This window comes from Nicotiana sylvestris, chromosome 9 (assembly GCF_000393655.2).
Source record: "Nicotiana sylvestris chromosome 9, ASM39365v2, whole genome shotgun sequence".
NCBI classification, from domain to species: Eukaryota; Viridiplantae; Streptophyta; class Magnoliopsida; order Solanales; family Solanaceae; genus Nicotiana; species Nicotiana sylvestris.
In genome coordinates this window covers 149,323,763-149,351,010 of record NC_091065.1, presented here as the reverse complement: position 1 = coordinate 149,351,010, position 27,248 = coordinate 149,323,763, and the positions used below count along the sequence as shown (strand labels likewise).

The window sequence follows — 27,248 nt, the reverse complement described above, 5'->3', positions numbered from 1 at the left end:
AATGGTTGGGGAGTCTCTCAAGCCAATCCAATGCCTTTCCCCGAAGTGAGAACGGGAAAAGTCTCAATCTCAACGCATCCTCGGACACATTCGTCTGTTTGCTCCCCCAGAATGTATCTACGAACCCCTTGAGATGTTTGTAGGCATTTTGATTTGCAGTGCCTGTGAAGTACCCACCTGCTCAAGTATGGTCAACATCACATTGGTTATCTGAAAGTTGCCCGCCCGGATTTGGGGTGGGATAATAGCACTTGCGTAGCCCTAGTTCGGTAATACTCTGGGAGCCACTCTTGGAGGAACCGGAGGAGGGTCTGGAATATTGTCATTTGGATTAGCATTGGCATTCCGGCCTCTCCGTTGACCTTGAGGTCCAAGAGGCACCTTATCTTTCTCAAGATCATCTACCTCCTCCCCCGTTATCACATTTCCAAGACGGTCATTAGCATTATTTAAAGCCATGTTGGTACCTGAGTAATGACACAAACAAGTAAGTAACAAAGAAGGAAAGAAGAACAATACACAAAACTAACTAAATAGATAGCCAAAACTGTTAGCTCCCCGGCAACGGCGCCAAAAAGTGATCAACACCAACTCCACAATACTAAAAAGTAGGAAGAGAGGGTCGCAATAGCTTTTACCCGATATGAGGGTCGGGATCGATTTCCACAGGGAGCTAGGAATGTAGTCGAGTATCTATCTAGAATAGAGTTGTGTAATTGTTCGAAATGTCGCTTCCATACATTTTTAGGTTTTTTGATTATAAACTACTATTATCAAACTATTAATTGAAACTAGATTATGCTACGATATAGCTGGTAAGTTGTATCTAATAGGAAGAAAAGCACTAGGGTCGTGACATTACCTAGGTGGCTAATTGACGGCTAGATGTTACTAAAGTTCGATTGACGTAATTGGGGCTTATGCTATAACCGTTGCACAATTTTACCCACTCTCACACCTCTCAGTAGAGAGAGTGATTTTGCCCAATTGACTCTCTCGAGAACAAACAGGTAGGCAAATTAGCTCAAGCAACTAGGGTTCAAGTTGGGTAATTATTCTCTCGAGGTTTAACCCTTTAATTGGGATTATCAATTCTCTTGAGTCCATCCCAATTTCTTGTTGGGTCAATTTTGGAGACCTAGGCTCACTTTCTCAAGAACAGCCAAGTCAACTTAGCACAAACGAGTGTTTGCAACTACCAATAGATTAAACCAAAATATTGACCCAAATAACAAACACCCATAGTCAATCTAACAATAGATGGCAATACCCATCAATTAGCCACACTAGGGTTGAGACACAACCCTAACTAATGGATTTAGCTACTCATGCTTGAAGAAGAAAATAGAGAAATAAATGAAGAACAAGGCATATTAATTAAATGCTAAATGAAAATATAAGAATCTATCGGTAATTTGCAGCTAAGATGCCAAACAATGGCTACAGATGGGGTTCCCACGAGCACAGCTAAGTTCTGGATATATCTGATGACCTAAAAATGGTAAAATGTTCTATTTATACTGTCACACCTCCTTTTTCGCTATACCCCCGGAAGATAGTATATAAGGGAGTTTTTTCCAACTTAAAGTGACAATCGAAATGGGATCATTTTATTAAAAGTTCAGAGTCTCCACTTGGGATAATTTACTGTGTCCCAAGTCACCGGTTTAAATCCCGAATCGAGGAAAGATTGACTCTGTATTACAGTCCGCGAACACAGAAATTCGGGTAAGGAATTTTGTTAACCCGGGAGAAGGTATTAGGCATTCCCGAGTTCCGTGGTTCTAGCACGGTCGCTCAACTGTTATAATTGGCTTATTACTTGATTTTAATACACTTTTAAACCTATGTGAATTTTAACCTTAAAACCGCTTTTAGCTAATTAATTTTTTAAGAAAGATTCAACGTCACCTAAAATACGTCTCTAACCACGTCGCATAAATGTACACGCAGTCCGCAACATATTTTATCTAACATTGTTGAGATTAGGATTTGGGTCACATAAATGCGCACCCGAGTTTAGGAAAGTAAATTATTAAAATAACGCGCCTAAAGCAACTCCGCACATTCAACTTTGCGAGGGCCATTGAAATTCAGCTAAATGGCACGTCTCGATTTCTAAAGGATTGAAAATCACTACACGAGGGCCATGAGTTATGGATTGAACTTATTTGATGAAAAGAGTATTTTTGAGGAATTAAAATTACTATAATCTTTCAGAACATGTATAAGCACCTATTAAAACAAATTAAAAATTATTAAAATCTTTCAGAATATGTATAAGCACACTTATTAAGACAAATATTTAGATAACAACGATCCAAACAGGAGGAACAAAATGCAAAATAACCACCTACAAGTAACGAAACTAAAGGGAAAAATTATTATAAACAACAAGTTAATGATGACGAAACTAAAGGAAAAATTATTATAACGAAACAAAAGCACATTTAGTTAGTTTTTTAGCAAGTTAATCCATGGCAAGTATTATTATGAACAGCAACTGGAAAAATAACCATGAAACTAAGGAAAATTTTTATCGTTTCTTCCTATTCATAAACCAACATCCCAATTTCACACTTCAATTACTAAAATCCAGCGCTACTTAATCAACCAGCTATTTTCGGTACTCTGTTTTATACTCAAACAAGAAAAGGCATGAATATTCATAACAAACACAAACTAACATGTAACCCTGATTTTCGATTAATATCTTTAAAAAAATTCAAATGTATAGTCACATACCTAATAACTTGAAATAAAACAGAAAATCCACGACCAAATAAAGGTCAAAGAGAAACTAGGTATGAAGAATCAACTATTAGTCCAGACAATGTTCAGCAACAGCAAACCCAGCAAGAACAGCTTCAATTCCCAGCCTAAAAGACAGATCGAAACCTCAGAAATCGCGAGGTATTGCAATAGAAATTGAGACCACTCTTATCGTGAGGTATCACAGCAAAATTGAGAGAGATCTGGCCGTTCCCTTATTTGGAAATGAGAGTGAGTTGTTGCTTCTCTTATGAAAAGAAGTAGCTACCCAAGCTCCTTGGATTTTTATGAAGAAGAAGCCGTTTGGGGGGGTCTGTTCTTTGATTTTTGACGGAAAATGGAGGAGAAACTCCTTAACTTCAAAATGCGTCGTTTTTCTCTATCTCCATCTGAAGAGGGAGGTCTCTAGGGTCTAGGAGTGAGGAGTCTATGACCAGCTGGAAGTAAAAGAAGGAAGCAGAAAAGTGAGGTATCAGCAGGAATCACAGCAGAGCAACACCAATTTCAACAAAGCAACTCAAACTCAAGAAGATTGATATGAAGCAGTAGATGAAACAGTCCCAATCGAGTTGGGAATATGACCATTTCAAACCAAGCTTTTGAAAACAAGATTTAATCCATTTTAGCTACCAGAATCAGCAATTACTTTAGAAATCAAAACTTCAAGAAATCTCAGAAAATGTTCAATAGAACAGTAATTATTTGAACCAGTCAGCCAACTTTTTTTTAAAATTTTTTATCTCTTCAATCTCTGTTTTTTCTTCCCTACACTCTATATTCTCTTCTTTTCTCCTCCCCCTTCCTTCTTTCAATTCTGATCTCTATATAGGCAGTAGAAAATTCCTCCTTGGATTCACAAATGCCCTTTCAACAATTTTTAATTAACTCCACTTAACTTAGTTCTTTAAATTAGTCAGTAGTGCATTCTTAAACCCTACCACTTATTGGAAGCTTCCTAATTCAATTATTGACAGTTTCTTTAGGCTAGACTACCCAAATTACCCTCAAAGCTTCTGTTATTTATCACTCTTAAACTCTGAATTCGTATAAACAGGAAACAAACGAACTAATACAAATGCACTTCAAAATTAAGAAAAAATCTAACAACTGAATCATATCAATTCATTGAATTAATCTGCTATAAGACTCTGAATGGAACTAACGACTTCCAAAACATATTCAAAGAAGTCTCGACCAATTCAATTAAACCTAGAGCTTTCTTATATAATTATAAATTCAGAAAAATGCTATTGAAATAAGATTAATGCAGATGAAGGACTAACAGACTTCTGAACGGAAGGACTACTTAGAAGAATACTGGAGAAAGAAAACAAGAAGGAAAGAAGAAGAGTAAAAGGTGAAACAAATTTAAACATGAACAGAAAACAATAAAGGGAACTCACCGGCTAAACTTGAAATTACCCTTGATACTCTGACTCACCCGAAACTGATGCTAATCATTTGTTCTCTATCAAGAACAAATGAACAGCATCGGTTTTGTAGTGAATCGACCTTCTAATCATGAAAAACTAGAGGCTTGGATCGATGCATGTTATCAGGTTCAACGAAAACTGATTTTGAACTTTTAGGGTTCGAACTTAGATTTAAAATTAGACGAGATCCGGTCAGATTCGAAGGAAACCAATGATGGATTTGGTATGAGGGATTTATGGGGGTTATGTGGTGTTGATTTGGGGTCCATTGGGTAATCTAGGGTTCGGGGATTTTGTGACTGGACTGCTTCGATTGAAGATTCGAGAAGTCCTAGGGTGATTCGAGGAAAACTAGCTACAGATTGGGGAAGAGGGTACGGAGAGGGTCTTGGGGTGTTATTTTCAGGTGGGTAGGGGTGGTATAAGGCTGCGCCGCTACCGGAAACGATGGAGGTTTCAGGGGCGCCGTCTCTAGCGTTTGGGTGTTTGGGAGGGATGAGAGTAAAGTGGAGGGGGGATCTGAGGGGTTTGGGTATATTAAAATGGGATGATTAATTGGAGCCGTCGGATGATTGGAATCCAACAGCTCCGATTGAATCCTTATTCGAAACGGGGTCGTTTTGACTAAGTAGGGGCGGTTTGGTTCTGGATCGGGTCGGGGTTGGGTTAATGGGCGACGTAGTGCACCGTTTGATCAAATGATATCGACGGCCCTTATCAAAACTTGTCAAACGACGTCGTTTGGATGGCAATGGGGCTGGACCGGGTAGGGGGACGGGTTGGGTTGGGTCTATCCGGGTTTTGGGAGGGTTATTTGATTTGTGCTTGGGATTTTAATTAAATTGGCCCAACTTCTGATTTCTTTTTCATTCCTTTCCTTTTCTTTTTATTTCAAAAGTATTTTTCTTCTCAAAATAAAAAATAAAACCTTAATTAATCCCTAAACCAAATTATTCTACTAAATTAACTTAATTATCTCTAAATAATAATAACCACAAATAATTGAATACCAAAAAAGAAATTGCCAAAAATTCGAAATTAAAATGCAACATGACTATTTTTTATGATTTTTTTCTATTTTTGTTAAACAAATTAATGTACTAATTGATCTAAAAATATAAAAATTAAATCCTAAACGCAGATGCAATATTTTTGTATTTTTTATGATTTAAACAAAAATGCAAACAATAATAGGAAATGCCACAAAAATAAACAAAATTGCGAGCAATGGAAAAAATTGTTTTGTTTTGAATTTATGGGAATAATTCATATATGGCAAAAATCACGTGCTCACAGCTACCCCTCTTTGCTCGGAAACACGAAGAGTTTTCGTGCAAAGATCAAGTGAGCGGATACGAGCGATTTTTGCCCATTTGAATACTCCGTGGAAAGCATCTTTGAAAGAATCTGACCGAACCTCTGCTTCAAAGGTTTCCTACATATCCTTGGCTATAAAGGAATCAGGTCAGTATAGTTCGGGAAGTTTCGGTAGCTGGGACTACCATGAAGCTGTGATTTCACTGTTGTTGTTGCTGCTGCTACTTACTGACCTCCTTATTACACCGTGACAAAATAAAAGAAGCTAAACTAAGCTATGAACTATGCATTACAAAGATTTATTTTCAAACTTGATCTTGTGATTGTTGTTGCCTTGTTGACTTGTGTTTTCCTACAGAAGTTCTTTTGTTGCTGACTTGAATCGTACTTTTGTGATGCTTTCCCTTTACTTCAATTACTTTCCCTTGTTTTCCAGGTGGATACCCGATTGCCGAACTTTAACCGTCTTCCTTTGATTGTTATTGCCTTTCCTTGAATTGCTTCCTTCTATTCTTATTCCTTTCATTTTTTAGGCGGTTTCTTGATTGCCAATACTTGAATTGTGTTTCCTTCCTATGAAACTCAAATTGCTTTCCCCTTTCAACTTGAATTGTCTTCTTTTGACCATTGTTGTCTTCCCTCTGTTCTCCAGGCGGGCTCCTGATTATTGAAACTTGAATCGTACTCCTTTCATTCGTTCTCCAGGCGGGCTCCTGATTATTGAAGTTTGATTTGTACTTCTTCCCTTCGTTCTCCAGGCGGGCTCCTGATTTCAAAAAAAATTGAACTTGTACTTCTTCCCTTCGTTCTTCAGGCGGACTCCTGATTTCCAACATTTGAATTGTACTTTTTCCCTTTGTTCTCTAGGCGGGCTCCTAATTACTGAAACTTGAACTGTATTCCCTTGCTCTTTAGGTGGGCGCCTGACTGCTGAAACTTGAATTGTATTCCCTTGCTCTATAGGTGGGCGCCTGATTGCTGAAACTTTAACTGTTTTTTCCTTGACTTGTTCTCCATTGTTCCTCCAGATAGGTGCCTCATTACCAATACTTGTGTCAATCTTCCTTGAAACTTGATTTGTTTTACCTTGTTCTCCAGGTGGGCTCCTGATTACTTGATCCTGAACTGCTTTTTATCTTTAACATTCGTGTTGTTCTTCCCTGTTCTTCAGACGAGCACCTGAATTCAACAAAATAGACAAAACAAAGAAAATTTTCTACCCCAATTTGGTAGTCGGGAACCTTTGTGAGTGTTAACTGAATCATGTTACTTAATATCTCGAACAATCTGTAAACCAGATCCCATTATCCAGGAGGGTCCTGAAAATTTCTAGTAAAATGCCCGTTTCAAAGCTGCATTATATTTTCTTCTATTGAACCTTGTTATCTAACTTGGTCCTAAAACTTCATCCCATTATCCAGGAGGGTCCTGAAAAGTTTTAAATTAAATCTTATCTTACAAGTGACGCTTTTAAAGCTAAATTATACTTCCTTATAGCCAAACTTATGCTAAAACTTGTTATCTAATGGAATTCTTAGTGCTACATCGCATTATTCAGGAGGGTCCTGAAAATTTCTACTGAATCCTATCTCAAGCATGCAAACTTCAAAGTTCCGCTTATATTCCCTTGGGGTACGTTTATGCTAGATTCTGCTACTTATGATTATTTTGAATTTTAAACTAAGTCCCATTTTCTAGGAGAGTCCTGAGAACTTTGCGATCAAACCTGCTTGGTGCTTGCTCTTTCTTCACGTAGGATTTCTTCGAAACAAATGAAATTTTTGCCCCTGTTTCAAATCAAAGAAAAATCTTGTCAGTTTAAAACGTGGTGGTTAGTTGTGACATTCTTGCCGAAGGTGCTTCTTCCTTTGTCATGCTTTGCTTTGACTGGTTGCCTTGAGCCGGTCGAGAATTGTTTGACCTTCTGATTGATCCTTAACCCCAGTACCCTAGATGATCTGAGTGCTCTACACCCCAACCGTTGTTTTTCATTTTTGACCTCTGCATCTCCCGCGACATTACTGAACCATTTCACCAATTTAACTTTTGCTTACACTCTATGTCCCACTTTTCATCACACTATCTCTGGCATGTCCTAGCCGCATTTTGATTTGTACAATTTTGAAACTGGTAGTAAACTTTGAAATTCCTTCTTATTTGTTGAAACAAGGCTAACCTTGGAAGAGCTTTAGAGGAGTAAAATTAACAGCAATGAAATGCGACGATTTTGAGAATTAAGAATAAAGAAGAAAATCCAAATTTGGATGACTGTTGGAGAGAGAAAAAGAAACTTATCTGAGTGGAGTAACTGGCACCAATAATCATGGTATGCATTTTGGATTAATCAATCCAGTCTATTTAACCAATCACTTTTCCAATTGTTTTACTTTGTGCTCCAAGATCTCCGCAACCCGATGTTTACTTTCTGCCAGCTTATAGACCTTGTTCGGCTTGCAGTGCCCTGAAGGATTTTCACCGACAAACCTCTCTCATTTTTTCATTCCTCAATTCCTTGTCGCCTCATGGTGCCCGTGAAGGTTTTCACCAATAATACTCTCTCATTTTTACTTTCTCTCAGCTTTCGTCGCCTCTTGGTGCCCACGAGGGTTTTCACCAATAAGACTCTCTCATTTTTTGATTTCTCTTTCTTAAAACGGAGTGTTGCCCCTGATATAAATCCTCTTTACTTGCTTGACTTGTCATCTCTCAAAGATTGATCAGGAGGTCTTTCTTTAGACGGCAATGTGGGCTCTTTGGATATGTTTGGAAAGAAAAGGGTATCAAAAAGGCTCAAAGCAACTTAAATGGGTCAAAATTATAACTTTTGGAATCTGATCTCTTACCACCATCACAACTTCTGCCCCAGTTTCTTGCTTGGGGATTTATGATTTTTATTTTGATATGATATGACCGAGCCGTGAGGCTGCCTACGTATCCTTAACATGAATCAGGTCAAACGTAGTTCACACCTGAATTTCTTTGTTTTCTTGTACTTTCTCTTTTCGCTTCTTTTCTTTTTTTTTCTTTCTTTTTCTTTTCTTCTTTTTCATTATGGATTCCAAAAAAGGGTATGAAATAAAATAAATAAGGCTCAAAAGAGGAAACAAAGGGTAGAGTATTTAGATAGCAGAACAAATTACCTTCGTTATTCCAATCTTCGAAACAATGCCAAGTACAAATAATCAATAATTGAACCAAAAAATCATACATAATATCTCTTGACTGCATCAGAATTGATAGTCATGTCTACCCATTTGCCTTCGATATCTATTAGATACAAAGCACCATTGGACAACACTCTTATTACAATGAACGGCCCTTGCCAATTTGGGGCGAACTTGCCCTTCGCTTCGGCCTGGTATGGAAGGATGCACTTTAATACTTGCTGACCCACTTCAAACTTTCGGGGATGCACCTTTTTGTTGTACGCTCTTGCCATTCTCTTTTGATATAACTGCCCATGACACACTGCTTCCAATCTCTTCTCATCGATAAAACTTAACTGCTCCAAACGGGTTTTGACCCACTCATCATCCTCAATCTCGGCCTCAGCAACAATCCAAAGAGACGGGATTTCAACTTCTGCAAGTATCACTACTTCAGTGCCATATACCAACAAGTAAGGAGTTGCACCCACTGAAGTGCGAACAGTAGTGCGATAACCCAACAATGCCATTGGTAACTTTTCATGCCATTGCTTGGAACCTTCCACCATTTTCCGAAGTATCTTCTTTATGTTCTTGTTGGCTGCCTCGGCTGCTCTATTTTCCTTGGGGCGATATGGGGTGGAATTGCGATGCGTAATCTTAAATTGTTGACATACCTCTTTCATCAAGTTACTATTAAGATTAGCACCATTATCTGTGACGATCGCCTTTGGTATCCCAAATCGACAGATGATATTTGAGTGAACGAAATCGACCATTGCTTTCTTGGTCACAGACTTGAGAGTTTTAGCCTCAACCCACTTGGTGAAATAATCAATGGCCACCATAATGAACCTGTGCTCGTTGGATGCTGCTGGTTCAATTGGTCCAATGACATCCATGCCCCAAGCAACGAAAGGCCATGGTGCCTTCATTGTGTGCAATTCTGATGGTAGAGAATGAATTAAATCTCCATGTACCTGGCATTGATGACATTTGCGCACAAAACTAATACAATCTCGCTCCATGGTGAGCCAATAATAACCTGCTCGGAGAATTTTCTTCGCCGGCACATATCCACTCATATGCGGTCTGCAGACTCCAGAATGTACTTCGGTCATGACAGTCGTGGCTTGTTTAGTATCTATGCATCTCAACAATCCAAGATCTGGAGTTCTTTTATACAAAACTCCTCCACTGAAGAAAAATCCACTTGCCAACCGTCGAATTGTTCTCTTTTGATCCCCCGTGGCTTGCACTGGATATACCCCCATTCTGATGTACTCCCTGATATCATGGAACCACAGTTCACCATCAAGTTCTTCTTCCACCATGTTACAGTAAGCATGCTGATCTCGGACTTGAATATGTAGAGGATCAACATAAGCTTTATCTGTATGGTGCAACATTGATGTCAGGTTAGCCAAAGCATCGGCCACCTCATTATGGACCCTTGGAATATGCTTGAACTCCACTAATCGAAACCGTTGACAAAGATCATGCAAACATTGTCGGTACGGTATGAGATTCAAATCTCGTGTTTCCCATTCTCCTTGAATTTGATGTACCAGAAGATCTGAGTCTCTCAAGACAAGACTCCCTGGACATCCATGTTTGAAGCTAGCCTTAAACCCAAAATTCATGCTTCGTACTCAGCCATATTGTTGGTACAATAAAAACGAAACTAAGCCGTAACAGGATAGTGATGCCCTATTTCAGAAATAAGCACGGCTCATATTCCAACTCCTTTCATGTTAGAAGCCCCATCAAAGAAAAGTTTCCAACCTGGTTTTTCAGTCCGCTCTAGCTCGTCAATATGCATCACCTCTTCATCGGGAAAATAAGTCCTCAATGGCTCATATTATTCATCGACCGGGTTCTCGGCCAAATAATCAGCCAACACTTGGGCTTTCATTGCGATCTGTGTCACATAGACGATGTCAAACTCTGTGAGCAAAATCTGCCACTTCGCAAGCCTCCCTGTGGGCATAGGCTTTTGAAAAATATACTTCAACGGATCCAAGCGCGAAATGAGGTAAGTAGTGTAAGATGACAAATAATGTTTCAATTTATGTGCTAACCAAGTTAGGGCGCAACATGTCCTTTCTAGGTGAGTGTACTTAACCTCATAAGCTGTGAACTTCTTGCTAAGATAGTAGATGGCATGTTCCTTCCTGCCAGTGATATCATGCTGACCCAATACATAACCAAATGAATTTTCCAGGACTGTCAAGTAAATAATCAAAGGTCTCCCTGGTTCTGGTGGAACCAACACAGGTGGGTTTGACAAGTATCCTTTTATCTTATCAAATGCTTTTTGACACTCATCAGTCCACTTAACCGCAACATCCTTCTTCAGCAATTTGAAAATAGGCTCAAAAGTTGTCATGAGCTGAGCAATAAACCTACTGATGTAGTTCAACCTCCCTAACAGACTTATCACCTCAGTCTTGTTCCTCGAAGGCGGCAATTCTTGGATAGATTTGATCTTTGATGGGTCCAACTCAATGCCTCGACGGCTGACTATGAATCCCAATAATTTTCCGGATGGAACACAAAATATGCACTTGGTAGGGTTAAGTTTGAGGTTGTACCTGCGAAGCCTCTAGAAATATTTCCTCAAATCTCCGATGTGGTCGGCCTGCTGCTTCGACTTTATGATTACATCATCTATGTATACCTCAATCTCCGTGTGTATCATATCATGGAACATAGTAGTTATTGCCCTCATGTAAGTTGCCCCAGTGTTTTTCAAACCAAATGGCATTACTCGGTAGCAATAAGTTCCCCATGGCATGATGCATGCCGTCTTTTCCGCATCTTCTTCATCCATTAAAATCTGATGATACCCTGCATAGCAATCCACAAAAGATCCAATTTCATGTTTGACGCAATTATCGATCAAAATGTGGATATTGGGTAGTGGGAAATTATCCTTTGGACTTGCTTTGTTGAGATTGCGGTAATCAACGCATACTCTGATCTTGCCGTCCTTCTCTGGTACTAGCACAACATTAGCTAACCAAATGGGATATCGTGTGACCCGAATGACCTTTGCGTCCAACTGCTCAGTGATTTCTTCCTTAATCTTCACACTCATATCAGTTTTGAACTTTCTCAATTTTTGCTTGACGGGAGGGAATGTCGGGTCAGTGGCTAATTTGCGGACCACCAAATCAGTGCTCAAACCTGGCATGTCGTCATATGACCATGCAAAAATATCTTTGTATTTAATTAGTGCTTTGATTATCTCTTCCCTGATCTTTGGTTTAAGGTGGACGCTTATTTTATTCTTTATGATATTATCTGTGTCCCCTAAATTTATGGCTTCTGTATCATTCAGGTTGGGTTTAGGTCTTCCTTCAAAGTGATTTAATTCCTTACTAATCACTTCAAAAGCCTCATCCTCATCATATTCTGATTCGTCATCACCCTCTACTTCTTGAATTATTATTTCAAAATCAGATTGATGTTTAAGACTGGGCTGAGGATTCCTCATGCATACCATGTCATTAGAACCAGCGTAAAAAGAACTGTATAGAAAAGAAAAGAAAAACAAAAAGGAAAACCATCAAGAATGATGAAGAAAGGGAGATTGCATTTCGTTGAATGATAAAAGATAACAAGGTTTGCACACTCAAACAGACTGAAAGATAACAATATGGATTACAACCCTGGAATAACCCAGACAAACTGAAGGAAAATCAAAATAAACTACCAAAACTCCTTCCGAGTGGGGAGAGGAGTAGACTTCCAATTGTTAAGCTTTGTTTTTGGCCCGACAAATTGCACTTCCGTGTTGCTATAACCTTTTCCAATTTCTACCATGTTTACATCGTCGAACAATTTCTCAAATTTTTCAATTAATTCCTTGTTAGGATCAATCATAGAACTGGGAATTGGTCTTACTGGGCGACTTCTAGTACCGGACATGACAAATGATCTAGAAAGAAGTGGGACCTGCTTTGGAAGGACCCATGCCCTCTGTTTCAATTTCCTGGATCTTTTTATGTATGTAGTTGTGGGCTTGAATCCCAAGCCAAATGTTCCCAAGTTTTTAGGGAGGGACACCGGCTGTATGATGCCCTGTAGAGATGAACCCAAACCTTTGCCTGGATCAAAACCATTCTTCAATATTTCAAAGGCCACCCTGACTGATGCGGCGGTTATCTTCGGATTTGGAATGTATTTTCCCTCTGGAACTTTCTCGACCAACATTGTTTCAAAAACCTAGTAGACCCACGGGCCCTTATCATCTTCCATTTCAATGAACGGCACAACGGTATTGCTATGAGCGCACAAATAATCTTCGTCGTGCACAACTATTTCCTGTCTATCCCATTCAAATTTGACCATCTAGTGAAGTGTTGATGGGACTGCTTTAGCTGCGTAAATCCATGGTTGACCTAACAGCAAATTGTAGGAAACAGCTATGTCTAGCACCTGGAACTCCATTGTGAACTCAACTGGCCCTATTGTCAGTTCTAGTACTATATCCTCAACTGAATCTTTTCCTCCGCCATCAAATCCCCGTACGCAAATAATGTTCTTATAAATCCTCTCATCTTCTACTTTCAACTTGCTTAGAGTGGAAAGAGGGCAAATGTTCGCACTAGAACCGTTATCGACCAATACCCAGGTAACCACGGAGTCATCACATTTCACCGTAAGGTAAAGAGCTCTGTTGTGCTCAGTACCTTCTACAGGCAATTCCTCATCAGAAAAAGTGACTCTGTTCACTTCAAAGATTTTGTTGGTTATCTTTTCCAGATGGTTCACGGTAATTTTATCGGGAATGTGAGCCTCATTCAAGATTTTTATTAAAGCTCGATGGTGCTCGTCTGAGTGGATTAACAATGACAATAGTGAAATTTGAGCAAGTGTCTTCCTTAATTGTTCCACGATAGAATAGTCCTGCACCTTCATCTTCCTCAAGAATTCCTCTACCTCTTCTTCAGTTACAGCTTTCTTTACCAACACTGGGTTATCTTTGGAGATCTTAGCTTTTTTCAACTCCTCGGGGGCAAAACATCTTCCCGAGCATGTCAAACCCTGGGTTTTGCAAACTTCTTCTTTGATTTCTTTCCCTTTGTAAGTCACTATCACCCGTTCGTAATTCCATGGAATAGCCCTGTTGTTGACTATTGGTAACTGGGTTACCAGCTTGATAATGACATGATCTGTGCGGGCGCCCTCCACGATTATGACAGGTTTGCTTGCCACTCCTGGCACAACCACTTTCATCCTTTCTTGATTTGCTGCAACATCACTCGAAGACCGCTTCTTAAATATTACGGATGGTTCACTACTCCTTTCTCTTGACTTGAGCACTGATTTCTCACTTGTTGATTGTTCAACTGTCTTGACACCACTAGACCGAATCATCATGACAGTTTGTGATGCCTTCCTGGGCTCCCCTCCCTCATGCACTATTTCAATCATATTTGCCTCCTGATGGGCTGGCATCAGATTCCGGTTGATATTGGGCGCATCGGCAGCTTGAACTTCAATTCGATTGGTATCAATAAGCTCCTGGATAGCACTTTTTAAGTGCCAGCACTTCTCCGTGTCATGACCTGGAGTACCAGAACAATACCCACGGAATAATCAAGATTTTTCGGGGGAGGATTTGGCAATTTGGACTGTATTGGCCTCAGCATGTCCAGTTGTCTTAGCCTATGGAAAGAACGGGTATATGACTCTCCCAATGGAGTAAGGGTTTTCTTTTTCTGCAACCTTTCATCCTTAAATGCTTGATTAGGCCGGAAACTTGGTCCAGGAGGGTTTCGGTAGGCTCGTGGGGTGGATAAGTGTTTTGGGGAACGGGCGCATGCCATTGCGCATGGGTGGGAGGTTGGTTGTATGTTTGGGCATGGTGGACAGAAAAATGAGGTTCTGGTGGGGGGTAGTAGTGTTGGGGTGGATTATATGGGCTGTGAGGGTAACTTTGGTGGTGGGGTCGAGGCTTATTGTGGTGAGATGAGCCTAAGGATCTGAACCAAGTTCCTGAATCAAACATTGCTACGTCCTCTCTCTTCTTTTTCCCAATTCCTCTTGTGTCGCCCTGAATAACCTGAGTGGTTGCCTTAATAGCCGAATAGCTCATGATTTTATTCGACTTGAGCCCCTCTTCTACCATACCTCCCATCTTCACTACTTCATTGAAGGATTTTCCTATAGCTGAGACCAGATGGCCATAGTAATTAGGTTATAAGGCCTGTAAGAAATAATCCGCCATCTCAGTTTCTTTCATTGGAGGGTCTAATCTTACTGCTTGCTCTCTCCATCGAAAACCATACTCTCTGAAACTTTCACTGTGCTTTTTCTCCAGTTTTGTCAAGGACAGTCGATCTGGAACGATCTCAAGATTGTATTGGAAGTGACAAGCGAATGCTTGCGCCAGATCATCCCATGTATACCACCTTCCGTGATCCTGTCGGGTGTACCACTCCAGCGCCGATCCACTCAGACTTTGACTGAAATATGCCATCAACAATTCATCTTTTCCTCCAGCTCCCCTCATCTTGCTACAAAAACCTCTCAAGTGTGTTACTGGATCACTGTGCACATCGTACAAATCAAACTTGGACATCTTAAACCCTGTCGGTAATTGCACATTTGGAAACAGACACAGGTCTTTGTAAGCCACACTTACTTGACCTCCTAACCCCCACATGTCTCTGAATGATTGTTCTAAGCTTTTAACTTTTCTGAACATCTCCTCCTGTTTGGGATTTTTGGATAGTTTTTCAGCTTCTGCAGGGAGATCAAAACGGGGAGTATAAGTTTCTGAAGCTTTGAAAGTGGGCTCTAGGGGGTAGTATTGGTTATCCTGGGCTTGGAACACAGGCTCACTAGAAGATTGGTGTAGTGTAGCAGATGGGGATGCTACGAAGACAGGAGTGATTGGTGGAGCTTGCGGGGTTTGGGAGGTGGTGCCTTGGTAGTGATGGTAAATAAGAAATCCTGCAGATGAATCAACAGTAGGATGTTCCTGGGTTTGAGTCAATGGCGGGATGAAAGCAGGGTTGGCGGTGTAAGCTGGTGGGGGTTGCCCTTTTGCCCAGGCCTGGTACATTTCGGCCATCTGCTACTTCAACTTATACATCTCTTCTTTTATCGAATTAACATCCAATTCTTCCACCTCTCTTGAAGGATCGATGCTACTCGCATCAAGTTCTTGGTTAGACATGATCAATTTGCCTTTGGACCTGGTGTTATATGGATGGGTTGCCAGAATGCTCAATAAACTAACCACCTGCCTTAGTTGTAAATATCAACAACAAACTCGTTAGCGATTAGAGCTTAACAGATTGGTAACCGCATATTTGTGAAATGCAATGCACCTAAGTAATTAATCATTTCTATCATGTATTTGCTCGATTGCTTGTGTCATCCCGACTTTTCATTATTTCCATGTGCAACTTCCCTTTTTCCCTTTTTTTTTCATTCCTGCCTTTCTTTGTTTGACTTCTCTTTGTTTTTTTTATTCTCTCATTTCCCTTTCTTATTTTGTTTCATTTTCACAGTTTCTTATTTTCTTTCTCTTTTCTTTTGGTTATGATCGAATCCTATGGAAATTGCCTACGTATCATGACCCCGCATGAATCAGACTGAGCGTAGTTCTAGTGTGTAAGTGTAAAAATATATAGTAAAACATTTTTGGGATTTTCAATAAAAACAAATACTTTGATTATAATGACTCAAAAACTAACAGACTCTGATGAAAAGACAAAAAAAACAAACTAACATACTTCAATAAAAGTAAATACAGGCTTGAAAACAAATTGACAGACTTTAATAGAAAGAAAATACAGACTCCAGTAAAAATCACAAATACATTAATGCCTCAAATGCTCCTAGGGCCCGCGGGACATCATTCAGTCTCACCACGGGCCTATATGCAAGATCCCTTTGAAGCCTCTCCAAGTCACTCATTATCTGTCGGACAAACGTCATCACTGCCACAAAAAAGTGGTGTGAGTCATATCCTCACATGCTTGGCATTTCACAACAATGTAGTCGGCGATGATTCTGACCCGCTCTCGGATTCTACCCTTTTCCTGAAGCAGACGCCCGACCTGTTGATTTCGGGCTTCTAACACCTGAGTGTCGTGAAGATATTGATTTTACAACTGCTGCATTTCTTCCTCCATCTGAGCCATCAAATTATAGTAGTGTTCCCTATCAGCTTTAAAGTCCTTGGCCTGCTTGGCTGCCTTATTCTCGAGGGTAGTCATTTTTCTCTTCAGGCTGGTGATTGTCCCTTCATACTTTCTTTTCTTTTATTGCACAAACTTTGCCCGCTCTTCCGCCTCCTTTTCCCATTGTGCCCGGAATTTGGCTAGGTTGGCCTCAGACTTTTCCAAGTCATCTTGACACTCAAGGGCTTTCTTTTTCAAACTGCTTACAAGCATTTCATCCGCTCGGCTTCTTTCCGGGTTTCTAGCAGCCGTTCTCATTTTCTGAATTTGGGCTTTGAGTGTTTCATTTTCCTGAGTTAGTTTTTCTTCTCACCTTCATCCGCGGCGGCTTGCAAACCATTCTCAAACTGAAGGTCCATGACTTGCTTTTCTAGCCTGCCTATGGTGGCTCTGTACTCATTTCTTTTGCCAGCCAATCCCATTTCTCTTGTGATGCTCCGACAAATTCTTGAAGATGGGGTCATTTGGCCGGCCTTCCAAACTCAACTTCTCTTTTATACCAGGTAAGATATCCTGGTGCAACTTCACCTCTGGACAGATCACGCACTCGAGTGTTCGCCGTCAAGTACTGACATTCGCTCCAAATTTGGCAGACTGCTGCTTCATGAAACTGACTATCGGGACCAATCTCGACCACATGGCGACTAATATCTTCATCCCTGGGAACCATTTGACATCTCCCTAATTGTCTCAAACCCCGGTATGGGGTATAAGGCTGGATACTCCTAAGATCCATCAAAAGGAAATGAGGCCCGGTAGCTGGCATGTATATGATCCCATCTACGGGAAGCCACCCAAACGTCCACTCTATTTGACTTGTACTGATGGAACGGAGATGTGATACCCATTCTATAACCCCTTCTAGTAAGCTGATCCCATCAACCCTCGTATACAATTCCTCTATGAAGGTTTTCTCTGTCGACCCATAACTCAAGAATTGAGGACGATGGACGAGATGTTCAATCATCCACATCTACAGCAACAAGTTGCACCCCTCAAAAAAGCCTCCTCCGGCTTTGCAGTCTGTGAGAGCGCGAAAGATTTCAGCTACTATCATGGGTGCAAGGGTGCTTTTTGCCTTAGTAAGCAAAGTACTGACAACCCCAGCTATGTCGATATTTCCATCTTTCCTAGGAAACACCAGAAGTCCCAAGAAGACCACCATAAAAGCAAAACACTTGGGTTCTTCCCATTTGAGGCGGTTCCCCTTGCTACAAATTTTGTTTTCTGGATTGTTAAGCCCTCCTATGTGGCCGTATCTCTGGTATATGAACTGCGGAGTAGAAAAACCGGCTGCCAAATCTGGGTTGTGGACCCCCTGCTTATCTTTAAGGAGTCTAAGAATCTGTGCACAGTGACGACTCTTGGAGCAACCAGATACTTGTGTCTTAGAGGAAGCTCATCGCTCCCAATATAACCAGCTATTTCTTCCAAAGTTGGGGTGAGTTCAAAATCAGAGAAATGAAACACGTTGTGGTCCAGGTCCCAGAATGTAACCAACGCCTTTATGATATCTCCTCTAGGCCTAATCTTCAACAACCCGGTGAGACCTCCCAAATAGTGATTGACCTTGTCTTGCCCTGATTTACCCAGATCATCCCACCACATATGCAACTCCAAAGGGATCTTGTTCATGAATGTTATTGGCAAATTTTTACTCGTGCTCATTCTGCACATTTATTAGGGTGATTAAGTAAAAATCATGATTGATTTTGACTCAAACTCAAAGCTGACTCTTTTTTTCAGACCTTCAAACTAAAAACCCGGCTTTGCAAATACGGCCTTTAAGCACTTCCGGGGGAAGATTTTAAGGTTGTGCTTGCTAACCGTCCCAAAAATTTGAGAAAGAGACCAAAGGCGGTTGTTCTTACAAAAACAGCCCTCTGGCGTTCTTTTAGGGACATTCGGCTATTTTGACAAGAAAGGCAACCCCTTACTTATTTACAACAAAGTAAAAAAAATTGGTTTTTTTGGGCAATTTTTTGCAAAAGAAAAGTTGGACCCGATGGGGGTTGTCTACATATCCCATATCCGGTAAGAATCAAACTAGCGTAGTTCGAGCAATTCTGACAAAACAAAAACCAACTCTTTTTTTTAAAAAAAAACACAAAAATTTTCTCTTTTTTTTCAAGATTTCAGCAGAGTTTCGGTATATTTTGGACATTGGTTTTCTAAAACAGATAATTATCTCTCTCAGTCCCCACATTGACTTTCCTTTTCAACTTTTCCTCTATGAGCCAGTCAACATGCAAATCCGAAGCAAATGAATGCACAAGTAGCAAGTAAGATGCCTCAGGATGGTCTTTTCATTTCGGGTACACCTGTCCTAGATAGACCCAACCCCTGTGTTGAGTCTCCAAAGTCAAATGCGCATGATGCAAACAAACGTTCCTACTAGGGATCTGGTATGAGGCTGAGTTATTCTAGGTTCAAAACCTAGGTATGTGTTCTAGACTGTGTACCTGAGCGGACAACTCGAGCCGAGGAGAGGGCTACATACCGGGAACCAAAAGGTCATTTGGCTTAGTAACTTGTCCGACCCTTTTTCTTATTTCAAGGTATGACACTAACAGAATAGGGAGTCCAGCGAGCACATCCCTGAAGATGAGAAAAGAAGGGTTTCATAGCAGTTTATATACAGTTCAAATAATATCAAAACGGTAAAAAGCGGCATTTAGCACATTAGGCTCAAACATGTAATAAAATCAGATAATATATAAAGCCAATTACAACAATTATTCTAAGCTCGAATTCTTGAAACCTGAACCAGAGATTCTGGGTTCGTTCCCCAGCAGAGTCTCCAGAGCTGTCACACCTCCTTTTTCGCTACACCCCCGGAAGGAAGTATATAAGGGAGTTTTTTCCAACTTAAAGTGACAATCGAAACGGGATCATTTTATTAAAAATTTATAGTCGCCACTTGGGATAATTTACGGTGTCCCAAGTCACCGGTTCAAATCCCAAATCGAGGAAAGATTGACTCTGTATTACAGTCCGCGAACACAGAAATCCGGGTAAGGAATTTTGTTAACCCGGGAGAAGGTATTAGGTATTCCCGAGTTCCGTGGTTCTAGCACGGTCACTCAACTATTATAATTGGTCGCGTTACCTGAAGCCTATTTTTGCCAACTCTCTGAATCTCTCTCCTGCAGACTGCACAAAATGATAGCGCGGCCGCGGAGCTTTTACCGCGAACCGCGACATGTGTATTGCGACCGCGTTGCCTGAAGCCTGGTTTTGTCTTCTCTCTGAATCACCTAGTGCGGCCGCATTCGACTTTATGCGGACCGCACTAGGCTTATTTTCCCGTTTGCCCTTAGTTTACTTTGTCTTTGATACTTGAGCAGGTTTTACTCCTTTTGAGCCCATCTTTGACATTTTGTCACTTTGTCGATCAAATCTGCAATCAAGCAAAACTTATGAGCCTTTTGGGACTAATTTGTAACAATTTATAATCAAAGCATAGGCAAGAAGGAGCATGAAACTCGCTAAATATCCCTACTTATCACACTCCAGGCTGCAGAAGAAAGTGCGAACCGCACAATTTTGTGTGCAGCCGCACTCAGGAATTCTCAGATTCGCTGGTCCGATTTCGGAAGCTTATATGGTTTGATCTACAAGGAATTTTGAGATGATTCAATAAACAAAAGTTGTATCCTTTCGTGTCTAATTTCCATAAAGATAAAAAAAAGTCATCATTTGGACATCTGTAAAGAAAGGTATGGTCAAAATACTAAAGTCTGGCAGTGCAGTCACAAATGAGTGCGGCCGCAAAATTTTTGTGTGACCGCAGGAGCTGGGATGTGCGGCCACACTTGGAATTGTGCGGAACTCACATTGGGAGTTCAGAGGATGTAATATATAACTGAGTTTTAGGTTATTATTTCATTTTTGGACTTTGGGAGCTCGGTTTGAGACGACTTTTTGTGGGTTTTTCAAGAAATTCATCGGGGTAAGTGATTCTAACTCGGATTTGGTTAATATACATGAATATATCAATGATTTTATCATTTAATTAGTACTTTGAGATGGAAATTACGGAAAATTTTGTAGAAACTTCATAAACTACAAATTTAGGATTTGAAGGTCGAGTTGTGGCCAGAATTGGCTAATTTTGGTTTTGTAAGGCTCGTGAGTGAATAAGTGTTCATATTTTGTGACTTTTACCCGATTCCGAGATGTGGGCTCGGGGAGGCTTTTTGGACCTTTTTCTAATTTCTTGCTTTATCTTTGATTTTATTAGCTAGATTAGTTTCTTGTAGTTATATTTACGTTATGTAATTGATTTGGCTAGATTTGGGTCACTCAGAGCTGGATATTCATGGGAAAGGCATTGTGACTGATTGATTGAGCTTGGTTCGAGGTAAGTGGCTTATCTAACCTTGTGGGGGGAACTCCTCTTAGGATTTGGTAGAATTTTTATATGTAAGCGTCGTGTACATGAGGTGATGAGTATGTGCATGCGCTAATTGTTGGACGACGGAACGGTATTCCGGGAGATGCCCTTCTGCTGCATTTATGTTTCGGAATACGGGACGGTATCCTAGGATATCCCCTGTTGTTATTTTCTTTATGTTGGGCTTTTGACTTTTACGATTTCATTCTTGTTAATTACAGTCTTTATTTTACAATGATATTTCATTTCTGCCTTATCTTGTTATATATTTGCCAGTAGGGACCTGACCTGATCTCGTCACTACTTGACCGAGGTTAGGCTTGGCACTTACTAGGTACCGTTGTGGTGTACTCATGCCCTTTTCTGCACATGTTTTCGTGCGCAGATCCAAGTACTAGCTATCAGCCTCGAATCTAGTTGCATGATTGGTGCTTCAGGACACTTCAAAGTACATCTACCCGTGTCCGCAGATCACGGAGTCCCGCTCTATCCCCCATGTTCATTTTTTTCTTCTTTTTGTAGAAATGATGTGTAGAATAGCTAAGACTCATTAGTAGCTTGTGACCTGCGATATTCTGGATTTTGGGAAAGTGATTATCATATATGTCGAGCGACATCTTTTCTGCTCATTAAAAATATATGTTAGCCGTTATCTTTATGTTTTTATTTTATTCTGCAATATTAGGCTTACTTAGTCGTAGGGACTCGTAGGGACTAGGTCCCGTCACGACAGTTCACGCAAGGAGAATTTGGGGTCGTGACAAAATCCTCACTCTACATGGCACAAGTATCAATAAAGATGGATCAATTCTACTCTAAGACAGATTGGATCATAGCGAATGATAAAATAAGAATAAGCTATATATAGAGTCAAAACCCTGAGCTTAAGTGTCAAAAAATCTGCTATTTTATTTATTACACAAGTACTCAGAGGAAAGTACTACTCAAACTCAAACCTAAATACGTTAGTATCAAACAAGTCACAAAAGTTTTCTTCTTCCTCTTTCATTACTTCTAAAAAAAGAAAAAAAATCTAATCCTAAAAATAAAAAAAGTTTACCCGTTTCAAATTACATCCCCTGGATAAGAACCGATTCAAAAAGAAAAACCAAGGGGGATTATAATCTAACTAAAACTAACTAGAACAAAAAGAAAATATTTTTGAATTTTTTTATTGGACCTTAATCACTCAAAAACGTTGTCCATAAAATTCATCATCATTAAAAGTCCCAATTTTTTGATTTTTTCATTATTTATTGATTTCTTATTTTAACAAAAACTACTACACTAAGAACGAGTACTACAACTAAGCTAATATATCAAAAAAAATTACACAGACAATCTCCTCACTCCACACTTAAAATTATGCAATGTCCTCAATGCACACTATAAATAACAAGAGGGTAAACGAGACTCCCTGGTAGGCCAAAGGCCGAAGCCTTAGCAGCTCCCGGAATACTCAGACTTCTCGCAGGTATGGTCCTTTGTGCGGGTACCTCACACTTAGTTCAAACCACCTGCTCAATTTTTCACATGTCTATTGGATTTGATTCCACGCTCCTACTCCTACAAAACACAAAAATAACACTACAGAGATAACATAATAAAAAAAACACAAGTAAAAAGAAAAAATAGAATTGTGTTGCCTCCCAACAAGCGTTTGATTTAACGTCGCGGCACGACGCCATCACTTTCACCACTTTTCCTTCCACTTTAAGGATATAAATTGAGACCCCAATTTTGCCTCAATTTTTCTGTCACGTTCATAGGGCGGTGGTATGAAAATAAAGAAATCAAGCAATAGATATCGCATGTTGCGCTTCTTGGCCCTTAAGTGAGGAATATCGTTTTGCCTTTTTGGTGTTGCAAATTTTAGAATATAAGGGTCTTGTTCTTCATCTATAAATATCTCCAAACGCTTGATATCCATGTCTCCATCCAAACATAATGTAGAAAAATCATTAGAATGATGACCAACACACCCCAACTCCAAAACTGCATTATTTTTGACATCCTCAATAATGTATGCTCCCTCAGCCTCGACATCATCAACAAGAACATGGTACAATGCTTGGTATTCTCGTTTTATCTCCTCAATTTGGCCTAGAAAATCTTTTTCAGCTTCATGCAACTCATCACTAAATTGTTGGTCATTACACGCATCAACCTTTACACTTAATTGAGCCTCCAAGTCGCGAATAGACCTGCTAAATTGGTCGATCTCTTGTCCCAGTTTAGCTCTTCCTTCTATAAAGTGTTGCATCCCATTTGTTATTTTCTCACAAAAACCTCCATATTCCTCTAATAATTTCCTGTGCATATCAAGAATGCGAACACCGTGTTCCACATTATCCAATTCGTTACTCCTGTCAAACTCATAAGAATTATTAGAATCAACATAAGAAGGGATTGGAGTAGGATAACAATACTTAGGACAATTAATCCAATTACCACCACAAATAGTAAATGATTGAGATGGTGCACACAACCTGGGAATATTTTTACAATATTGCCATAAGTGGGGTCCTTTACAATATGGATAAGGATCACAAAAATAAGAATACTTACTATCCACCACTTTTCTTTCAAAGATTCCATGTAAAAAATATATTGCTAACTACACTAAACGAAAATTAAAAGCTTAAATAGATAAAAAAGTAAAAATCTAATCTAGTAAAATAGTTATTTTTCAAGTCCCCGGCAACGGCGCCAAAAACTTGTTGCTCCCAAACTCACACGCAAATATACATGGTCGTACAAGTAATATAGGATTATAAGTTCAAATATCGTACCCACAGAGACTTGTGATTAACTATTTACTAAATTAAACTAAGACAATTAATCTGTTCAAGCGATTTTCTAAAGTATGAATATTTAACTAAAACTAGTCTAGAGTAGTAAACTAAGAGATTAGAGGAAATAATTTGGAATATTAGAGACCGATTCAATAAGTGACAATATTATAGAGTTATAGGTTAGCTTACAATCCCATTGAGTTTTTCACTTAAAAATTAATTTATCTGTTTTATTGATTAACATGGTTAATATTGCTCGTAGCTTTCTCCCGAAGTACTACTCACATATTCAAGCAAACTTAACGCTTATATTCCTATGGAATTAGGATTAACAAAAACGTATTTATAATTCCCGTATAATAATCAAGCAAGGAGATTAGGTATATTCCTATCATAACCACAAATTTGTTCCCGATGCTCAGGTTCAAGATCTTGCTCTATTAAATCTTATTTGCAATCTAAAATTTCCTCTCCCGAGTTCAATCCTAAATTCATAGATAGTGTTCAATTGGTGATCAAGCAATCAAATAATTAAGTGCAAGAATGAATGAATGAATAAATAAATATGATAAAAAAATAAGAACAATTCAAGCTTCAAACTAAAACATTCAGGTAGCACCCAAAACTCTAGAACTAACAAACTATGAGATTAAAGGAAGAGAAGAGAGAAAAAACTAGTTGTGTTCCTGTTCATGAATTCTCCTTCAAAGTATTTTAGTTTCCCTCCAAATTAGGTTTAGGACCCGTTTGATAGGAGTTTGGACTTTGTAAGTCTGAAATAACCTTGTCCCGGATGAAATAGAAAAAATCCCCACCTTCAGCATCCAAGCCAACGCCTCGCGCTGGCCCTGGCGCTAGATCCAGTGATCTTTGTCGTCTCCAATTCATTAGGTACGTTTTATTTGCCTTCAATTCTTTGGTTTGAATGTATTTACTTTGTTTCTTTGTCTTGAATTTGGGGATACAAACACCAAAGGGTGTCCTCACTTTTTTCTCCTTTTTTTCGTTTTTTTTCTTTTTTTTCTTCCGCATTTTATTCAATTTTGCTCCAAATCTCTTTATCTCACACCGCTTTATTCCTGCACAGTTAAAATATAATATTAAGCATAAAGTGAAATAATTAATATTAAAAAGACGATTAGAAGTACTAGAATGTGAGACAACAATGGGTAAATATCTGTATTTTTGGCCGTATATCAGTGCATCAAGTGTTGAAGTGTGTTCTCGACCTCGGCCAACTCCACAAATTTGGTAAGGATCCTTATGATCTTATAGACATACGACGTGAGTTGGGCCGGGAAAATACCATAGAAGCTACAAAACTCCTTCGACAGCGGAAGGAGAAGAAGAGTGTAGCCGACATAAAAGGGGTAGGCATAGAATGCGCAGTACCCAGGACAGTAGACCTGCACCACATCCCACCGGCAGGGATCAACTCGACACTATCGGGAAGGCTGTATTTAGCCTTAAGATCTAACAAATCAGCCTCATTCATCGTCGACTTAAACATTTCGGGCTCAACTTCAGGCAGTTTTGAGAAATCAGACATGGTATCGGGGTTACGAGGGATTATTTCCTTCACCTTCGGGAAAACTCCATCCTCAATGGCAGCGGGAACACTCTCCGTGTGAGGGGAAGAGCTATCGCTAGAGAGACCAGGTCACTGTTACACCCCCGTACTTTAATATTAGGATAACTCGTAGTAATTCATATGAGCTTGAAGGAATTAAGAAAATGGAATTATTTGCCTTAGTTATTTAAGAACCACGAAGCACTGTAGCAGAAAATGTGACTGATGTTGGGTATATAGAACAATTTCTTTCTAGATCTATATAATTACTTCAATCGTAGGAGAGCTCAAAACAAGAAAAATGGACATGAGAATCGTCTCTTTACCTACAAATGGGAAGAAATATATGGCAAATTGTGGGACAATTGAGCCAATTAACCCTTTTCTTAAAGTTCTATTTTAAAACTTATAAAATGTTTCACTCTTGAAATTAGAGCGTCTAAAGAATGAGTTCTATCGTTTTTTTTTTTCAAATTAGAATTGTCTATAAGAGGGATTTCCCTCATCATTGATATGTGTCAATGCTGTTAATCTATAAAGATAGAGTTAGCATATATAAATGAATCCACTAGTATAATATAAATAGTCTTGTAAGTAAATGACAAAAGCAAAATTAGAAAATTATTCATATATCAACGACGACAAAAAAAATATTAATAATAATAATAAATAATAAATAAAATAAAAATTATTCAATATATATGACTTTTCAAATCTTAAATCAATGATGAGGTTATAAAAGATTTGTAACTATATTATTATAAGACCTCGTAAGTTTAACAACCTTGATACCGTTATATTATGTTAATGTGGTATTTTCTTTTAAGTGAAATATTTTAGTAAAAGTTTTATAAGTATAATTTTGGATAGTTACCATTATTACTATTTTCGAATATAGATTTTCAGTGGAACATTTTGTAAAAAAAAAGTTTGATAAATATGATTTTATATAATTATTAATATTACTACTTTAAATTATACTCATGATATGAGAAAGTTTATGAGATTTTCTTTATTGTAAAGATAGAAATTATTTTCTTACAAGAAAAGAAGGTTATCTTTTTATCATTTTAAGAACTAAGCGTACCAAAATTTGTACTCTTTATATAAGATTAGGAAAATTTGAAGTGGAGAAAATATATGCATTTTTTTATATGGTTGTTTTAAATAATAATGTATGTATGAATTTATTTTACAGGGTACTACATGACCGTAATAGTACGGTGTATAAAGTGTATTATAGAAAGTTGTATAAAGTGTATTAAAAATAAGTAAAATTTTAAGTGACTTTAGATAAATTCTTAATTATGTGGGTAATTGATTAATTACCAGGTAACGGGATATTACAACAACAACAACAACAACAACAACAACGGCCCAGTATAATCCCACAAGTGGGGTCTGGGGAGGGTATTATGTACGCAGACCTTACCCCTACCCCGAGAGGCAGAGAGGTTGTTTCCAGGAGACCCTCGGCTCAAGAAAGCAACAAGAGACAATATATTAGTACCATCAATAGACTCATAATAAAATAATAGCAATATAAGAAATACGAAATAGATGGATGGTATAATAATAACCAGCAGATAAAGCTTTGCCTCAGTAGATGACCAGT

At 39.0% G+C, this 27,248-nt stretch overlaps 3 protein-coding genes across 3 annotated transcripts; all 3 read right to left on the bottom strand.

The window, feature by feature from the left end:
* Positions 1 to 117: 117 nt before the first annotated feature.
* LOC138878399 (uncharacterized) lies at positions 118 to 12,886 on the bottom strand. Its single transcript, XM_070158076.1, has 9 exons — positions 12,478 to 12,886; positions 11,475 to 12,109; positions 9,981 to 10,061; positions 9,228 to 9,597; positions 8,913 to 9,158; positions 7,249 to 7,309; positions 6,637 to 6,701; positions 277 to 467; positions 118 to 177 (listed from the first exon to the last, which is right to left on the bottom strand). Exons 1-9 carry the CDS (start codon positions 12,884 to 12,886, stop codon positions 118 to 120), a joined length of 2,118 nt encoding a protein of 705 aa, XP_070014177.1.
* Positions 12,887 to 13,024: 138 nt separating this feature from the next.
* On the bottom strand, positions 13,025 to 14,505 carry LOC138878398 (uncharacterized). Its single transcript, XM_070158074.1, has 2 exons — positions 14,358 to 14,505; positions 13,025 to 14,244 (listed from the first exon to the last, which is right to left on the bottom strand). The coding sequence occupies exons 1-2, from the start codon at positions 14,503 to 14,505 to the stop codon at positions 13,025 to 13,027; spliced, it is 1,368 nt and encodes a 455-aa protein (XP_070014175.1).
* A 371-nt stretch (positions 14,506 to 14,876) lies between these two features.
* On the bottom strand, positions 14,877 to 15,755 carry LOC138878397 (uncharacterized). The gene has a single exon (XM_070158073.1). It carries the CDS (start codon positions 15,753 to 15,755, stop codon positions 14,877 to 14,879), a length of 879 nt encoding a protein of 292 aa, XP_070014174.1.
* Between the last annotated feature and the right edge of the window lie 11,493 nt (positions 15,756 to 27,248).

Excerpts from the sequence above, each read along its gene's own strand:
- LOC138878399 (XM_070158076.1), bottom strand. The coding sequence starts at position 12,886 with ATGTTGGTCGAGAAAGTTCCAGAGGGAAAATACATTCCAAATCCGAAG. Across the intron at positions 12,110-12,477 it reads CATGGTAGAAATTGGAAAAG|AAGTAGAGGGTGATGACGAA; the intron begins GTTATAGCAACA and ends TAATAATTCAAG. Across the intron at positions 7,310-8,912 it reads TCCCCGAAAGTTTGAAGTGG|GGGCAAAAATTTCATTTGTT; the intron begins GTCAGCAAGTAT and ends GATTTGAAACAG.
- LOC138878398 (XM_070158074.1), bottom strand. The coding sequence starts at position 14,505 with ATGGCATGCGCCCGTTCCCCAAAACACTTATCCACCCCACGAGCCTAC. Across the intron at positions 14,245-14,357 it reads ATTGGGAGAGTCATATACCC|GTCATGACACGGAGAAGTGC; the intron begins GTTCTTTCCATA and ends CTGGTACTCCAG.
- LOC138878397 (XM_070158073.1), bottom strand. The coding sequence starts at position 15,755 with ATGGCCGAAATGTACCAGGCCTGGGCAAAAGGGCAACCCCCACCAGCT.